At 48.9% G+C, this 7,088-nt stretch overlaps 1 protein-coding gene across 1 annotated transcript; it reads right to left on the bottom strand.

Annotated features, from left to right (window-relative positions):
• Nucleotides 1-429: 429 nt before the first annotated feature.
• Nucleotides 430-6,773, bottom strand: LOC144678406 (immunoglobulin superfamily member 1-like; the record flags this gene model as incomplete). The annotated part of the gene is made up of 3 exons (XM_078538198.1): nucleotides 430-726; nucleotides 5,101-5,403; nucleotides 6,746-6,773. Coding segments are annotated over 3 exons (628 nt in total), but the record flags the coding sequence as incomplete, so codon positions are not given.
• Nucleotides 6,774-7,088: the final 315 nt, after the last annotated feature.

The raw sequence follows: 7,088 nt of genomic DNA, 5'->3' as shown, positions 1-7,088 counted from the left end.
TATCACCACCTTCAACACCTCTTTGTCCTTTTGTCTGTGACATCTTTTGGTTAATCTCCACCTATCACTGGCCCTCTATCCAGCTCTACCTGTCCCACCCCCCCCCCCCCCACCCCCCGACTTAAACCAGCTTATATTTCACCTCTCTTCTATTTTTACTTAGTTCTGTTGAAGGGTCGTGAGGACTCGAAACGTCAGCGGTGCTCCCTCTCCGCCGATACTGCCAGACCCGCTGAGCTTTTCCAGGTTATTTTTTTGTTTTTGTTTTTGTTTCGGATTTCCAGCGTCCGCAATTCTTTTTTGCTCTTCAATGAAAAATTGGATCGTTGTTCGAGAGCAGATTGACACCGATCGGCCCGACGCTGCCGCCATGTGGGATGTGCTCGTTTCCAGTCTCGATTTTCTTTGCGCAGGACTTCGGCTGCCTACCTGAAATAGCGATCGCGAGGGATTCACTCTGGGTGGAGTTGTACTCCCGCCCGGCGATGGTTGTCCGGTACGCGCAACTGTAGTCTCCCTGATTGGCCATCGTCGTGTTCACCATGGTGAACTCCGCAACTGAGTCGCGCACGGTCAACCTGGTGCTTATCTCCAGCCCATTCTGGTACAGCTGGAAATTGCGGGTCCGGTAGGCTTTCGGGGCTGTGCAGAGCAGGGTGAGTAGCTGCCCCTGGGGGTACAGATGAAACTCGGTGTTCCTGGATATCGTGGGTCGTTCTGCCTTGCCTGAAAGATAAAAGGGAGGCAACTCTTGTGAACGCAAGGCCTGAACGCAAGTCAACCCAATCTTTTGGCATCTCTTACCCCCGCTGTGCATTGACGGACAAGGTTGCCCCTTCCTGGGGAGCCAGAATCCTGATTTCTACAGTGGGAAGGTGGTGGGGGAGGGGGGCGATTGGTGTTGTGGGGGGGAGGTGGGGTGGTGGTGAGTTAAGCTCAGGGAGGAGGTAGGGCCATGCAGAATATAATCCTGCACCTCTGCAAGCAGAACCACCATCTTGCAAAGCATGAGAGGTGTACGAAACATACGACACTACGAAATCACCCAACAAGACATTAAAGAGGCCATGTGTGCCAATAAGGTACTAATGGATATGTTCCATCAAGATGAGGAAGGTTTGGGTGTCATGGAAGAGGAAGCCATTACCACTGACGAACAAACTTACTATGATTGAGAGAAGATGTACATGTCTGAGATTCGGCAGTATCTAAGAGAATTGAATCTCATCTTCAAAGTCTTCAGGGAACCCTTTGTATCAGACGCTAAGCTGTTTTCTGCAAACGTATGTTGTAAATTTTATGAATACCTTTTTAAAATGTATATATCCTCGTAAGTTTGTTGCCCTCTTAAGAATAAAGAATTGCAAGGTCTGTAAGGCAGGAGTGTATGAGCGAATGTAGGAGGGGCTCAACATCACCTCACGAGGAGGAACACATGGATGTCTTCAAATATCGTGGCTCGTAACTACACGAGCGCCTGCCCCATTGTTGCATCTCGCCTTATCTGACGTTTATCGTATGTCTCAGTCGCTCGCAGCGCAGAACAGGACTGACGCCGAAACGAGAGACAGCCTCGTCAAAGATTCACGCCTGACGCTCATCAGGGAAAACACCCGAGCGCCAAGTCTCCAAGCGTCACTGCGATGTTGGCGACGGGACAAACGGGTGCCGTTTGGCGGGCCGGCTGAATCGGGTTGTTCGACGCGTTGCCATGGAGACAGCAACGGAGCACTGTAGGCTCCCCAGGCTCCCGGCTTCAACCAAAGGCATAAGGTTTGACCATATTCCTTTTGTCTGAAGCGACCGGGTCCCTGAGTATAAATGTACATTGCTTCTAGCATGTATAAATGAGCTGCACCATGAACTTGACTCCTGACTTCTGAACCTGCATCTAAACCTCAATTATCTTATCTTAACTGTGTACCCTTCTGTCACTGGCCAGGAAACCTGTCCCACCTTCCACCCCCACACTTTCACGCCTACCCCCACCCCTAGTCTATTGAAACCCCTGATAATTTTGATCAACTCAATGAAATCTCCGCATAACCTTCTTTGTTCTGAGGAGAACATGCATGAGTTCTCTATTCTCTTTCATGTTGCTCATTCTTGGTGCCAAACTACCAACCTTAGTTGAACGTTCCCTGGTCTAAAGCAACCCCCAGTGGCTCCACACAACTAGATTCCCATACAGAGGCTACCATTGTGGTAAATCTCCCTTGTTTCCCTAAGGCTATGGTGACCATCGTGTGACGTATGCACGTTTAAGTATCTATTTCAGGGGGACGCAAGGGCATAAGAAACGGGGATTGGAGTAGACCATTCGGCCCATCGAGCCTGCTCTGCCATTCAATGTGCTCACAGCTAAACTTGGGATTCCACTCCATTTTCCTGCTCGCTCCCCATATCCCATCATTAACGGAGAGGCCAAAAATCTGTCCATCCCGGCCCTCAACGATGGAGCATCCACAATCCTCTGGGCTAGATTCCCAACCCTTCGAGTGAAGACATTCCTTCTCATCTCAGTCCTAAATGATCGGCCCCCTTATCCCGACATTGTGCCCCCCGCGTTTTAGATTCCCCCCGACCAGCGGAATCGACCCCTCGGCGCCCACCCTGGGAAACCCCTTCACAATCCTGCAGGTCTCAATGAGATCGCCTCCCATTCTTCTAAACTCCAGAGAATATCTCCAGAGGGATCTGGACCAACTGGAAAAATGGGCCAGAAAATGGCAGATGGAATTTAATGCGGAAAAGTGTGAGGTGTTACATTTTGGAAGGACAAACCAAGGTAGGACATGCACAGTAAATGGTAGGACACTGAGGAGTGCGGAGGGACAAAGGGATCTGGGAGTTCAGATACATAATTCCCTGAAAGTGGCATCACAGGTAGACAAGGTTGTAAAGAAAGCTTTTGGCATACTGGCCTTCATAAATCAAAGTATTGAGTATAGGAGTTGGGATGTTATGGTGAGGTTGTATAAGACATTGGTGAGGCCAACTTTGGAGTATTGTGTGCAGTTCTGGTCGCCTAACTACAGGAAGGATATCAGTAAGATCGAGAGAGTGCGGAGAAGATTTACTAGGGTGTTGCCGGGTCTTAAGGAGTTGAGTTACAGGGAAAGATTAAACAGGTTAGGACTTCATTCCTTGGAGCGTAGAAGAATGAGGGGAGATTTGATAGAAGTTTACAAAATTGTGAGGGGTATAGACAGAGTAAATGCGAGTAAGCTCTTTCCACTTAGATTAGGAGAGATAAACACGAGAGGACATGGCTTTAGGGTGAAAGGGGAAAGGTTTAGGGGGAACTTCTTCACTCAGAGAGCGGTGAGAGTGTGGAACGAGCTACCATCTGACATGGTAAATGCGGGCTCACTCTTAAGTTTTAAGAATAAATTGGATAGATACATGGATGGGAAAGGTCTGGAGGCTTATGGACTGGGTGCAGGTCAATGGGACTAGCGGAATAATATTTTGGCACAGACTAGAAGGGCCGAATGGCCTGTTTTTCTGTGCTGTAGTGTTCTATGGTTCTATGGTTCTAATATAAACCCAGTTTACACAGCCTCTCATCCCAGGGACCAATTTAGTGAACCCTTCACTGCACCACCTCCAGTGCAAGTACATCCTTCATTTAACACGGAGACCAGAACTGCGCACCATATTCCAGATGGGGTCTCACCAAAAACCCTGCACAACAGTAGCAAGGCTTCTTCATTCTTGTACTCCAATCCCATTGCAATAAAGGCCAACATGCCATTTGCCTTCCTCCTTACTTGCTACGCCTGCATGCTAACTTTCCGCGTTCCTTCTACAAACACACCCTTTGATCATCGACACTTACAATTCCCTCACCTTTTTAGATAAAGAAAAAATTTCTGTTTTCTTTCAGTCTCACGGCCAAAGTAAACAGCCTTGCACTCCGCTGCGTTACATTCCCATCAGTCACCTTTTGCCCACTCGCCCGACTTGCAGCCTCTCAGTCTCCTCCCCGCAGCTTACCTTCCCACCCTAGCTTGGCCTCATCAGCAAACTCAGATCCATCGCTGAAACAGAAACAGAAATACCAGGAAAAACTCGGCAGGTCTGGCAGCATCGGCGGAGAAGAGCACAGTTGACGTTTCGAGTCCTCATGACCCTTCAACAGAACTGAGTAAACTTAGGAAAGGGGTGAAATATAAGCTGGTTTAAGGAGGGATTGGGGGGGATGGAGTTTGTTGGGACAAGCAACCAGTGATAGGTGGAGATAACCAAAATCTGTCATAGACAAAAGAACATAGAGGTGTTGAAGGTGGTGATATTATCTAGAGGAATGTGCTAATTAAGAGTAGCAGACAGGGCAGATAAGGTGCAGATGGCTCTAGTGGGAGTGGGGGAATACTAAAAGGTAGAGATAAACAATGGGTGCAAATACATTTAAAAATAATGGAAATAGGTGGGAAAAGACAAATCTATATAAATTATTGGAAAAAACAAAAAGGAGGGGGAAGAAACGGGAAGCGGGTGGGGATGGAGGAGAGAGTTCAAGATCTAAAATTGTTGAACTCAATATTGAGCCCAATAAGTTATACAGATTTTTTCTTTTCCCACCTATTTCCATTATTTTTAAATGTATTTCCGCCATTGTTTATTTCTACCTTTTAGTATTCCCCACCCCCCACTAGAGCCATCTGCACCTTATCTGTCCTGTCTGCTACTCTTAATTAGCACATTCCTTTAGATAATATCACCACCTTCAACACCTCTTTGTGCTTTTATCTGTGACAGATTTTGGTTATCTCCACCTATCACTGGCTATTTGTCCCAACAAACCCCCCACCTTAAACCAGCTTTTATATTTCACCCCTTTCCTAATTTTACTTAGTTCTGTTGAAGGGTCACGAGGACTCGAAACGTCAACTGTGCTCCCCTCTCCGCCGATGCTGCCAGACCTGCTGAGTTTTTCCAGGTGTTTCTGTTTCTGTTTTGGATTTCTGGCGTCCGCAGTTTTTTTTTGTTTTTATTTTTAGATACGTTGCCCTCTGCCTCTTTGCCTCAGTCACTCATGTGGAGCGACCTCGAAACCAGAAAGCGGGGGTGGGGGGGTGGAAATCGGCGACTCACTTGTGATGGCGACCTGGACCCGGTCACTGTGAGTGGACGAGTGCATCTTGTGGTTGATCAGCACTTTGAACATGCAAGTGAAGTAGCCTTCCTGGTGCATGCTGATGTTGTGGATGGTCAGGATGGCGCTGGAGGCTGACGTCGGCCCCACCGAGGCCACCGGTCCCGACTCGCCCACTTTGTAGAGGTAGAAGGTGATCACCGCGAAGACGCTGGCCGACGAGCAGCGGAAGTTGACGGCCTCGCCTTGGACGAACATGCCGGACGTCCGCAACACCGAAATCGAGGGCCGCAACAGGACATCTGAGGCGGGGGAAAGAAAGAGAGAGTGATCACGGGTGAATCGCTTTGCTCCAGAGGCCCGGGTCAAACCGTTTTGGCCGGGGTTGGGTGGAGGGGGGCGTCATTGGATCTAGAAATTCGCCCCGGGTCACCTTTACATCGCCTATTCTAAATCCCGCTCGATTTCAGCTCCACGGGCATGTTGATTGGACGGCGACCGGGCGGGGGATTGGACCAAGCAACGAATGCAACACGGCCTGTTCTCCATTCTTAGCCAGGATGAGTTTCCTCCCCATTCAGAAATATACAGAGCAAAGGTTACCTGTTTCAATCCCACGCTGTCCGAACATATGAAGCAGGAACAGGAGGAGGCCACTCGGTCCCTCGAGCCTGCCCCGCCATTCAATAAGCTGACGGCCAATCTGATTGTAACCTCAGCCCCACATTCCGGCCGACCCCCCCAATAACCTTTCACCCACCCCCACCTTGCTTAACCAGAATCTATCACGCTCGGCCTTAAACATATTTAAAGACCCTGTTCCCAACGCCTTTTGGGGAAGAGATTTCCAAAGGCTCACCAACCTTTGAGAGAAGGAAATTCTCCTCGTCTCCATTTAAATGGACGAACCCATATTTACAAACAGTGACGTCTATCACAGAATCACACACACAGTGCAGAAGAGGCCCTTCGGCCCATCGAGTCTGCACCGACACTGTGAGAAACGCCTGACCTACCTACCTAATCCCATTGACCAGCGCTTGGCCCCATCGCCTTGAATGTCATGACGTGTCAAGTGTTCATCCAGGTGCTTTTTAAAGGATGTGAGGCTAACCCGCCTCCACCACCCTCCCAGGCAGCGCATTCCAGACCCTCACCACCCTCTGGGTAAAAAAAGTTTTTCCTCACACCCACCCCCCAAACCTCCTGCCCCTCACCTTGACCTTATGTCCACCTGTGACTGACCTTTCAAGTAAGGGGAACAGCTGCTCCCTATCCACCCTGTCCATGCCCCTCATAATCTTGTACATCTCGATCAGGTCACCCCTCAGTCTTCTCCGCTCCAACGAAAACAACCCAAGTCTATCCAACCTCTCCTCATAACTCAAATGTTTCATCCCAGGTCACATCCTGGTGAATCTCCTCTGCACCCCCTCCAGTGCCATCACATCCTTCCTATAATGTGGTGACCTAAGGTCTAGATTCTATGTCTAGGTTTAGATTCTCCCACAAGGGGAAACATCCTCTCCACATCCACCCTGTCAAATCCCCTGAGGGTCCTATATGCATCCATCAAGACGCCTCTTATTCTTCTAAACTCCAGTGAGGACAACTCTGGCCAAAGGCTCAGGCGTCACCTCTTACGTTGTAACATAAAACCACGTTCGGAGTTCTAGATAAAAATAACAGAAAGTGTCGTAAAAACTCAGCAGGTCTGGGAGCATCTGTGAAGAGAGACAAAGAGTTAACGTTTCGAGTCCAATATGACTCTTCTTCGGAACTTAGATGCCAAAACTGAACAGCATACAAATATACGAATGAGGAACAGGGGTAGGCCATTCGGCTCCTCGACTCTGCTCCCCCATTCAATTAGATCATGCCCGATCTGATTGTAACCTCGACCCCACATTCCGGCCTCCCCCACCCCTCCGATAACCTTTCACCCCCCCCTTGTTAATCAAAGAATTGATCTACCTCGGCCTTAAAA

Source organism: Cetorhinus maximus, unplaced genomic scaffold (genome assembly GCF_964194155.1).
Source record: "Cetorhinus maximus unplaced genomic scaffold, sCetMax3.hap1.1 HAP1_SCAFFOLD_4207, whole genome shotgun sequence".
Lineage (NCBI taxonomy): Eukaryota > Metazoa > Chordata > Chondrichthyes > Lamniformes > Cetorhinidae > Cetorhinus > Cetorhinus maximus.
The sequence above is the reverse complement of the archived record's forward strand: the minus strand, read 5'-3'. Positions and strand labels throughout refer to the sequence as shown.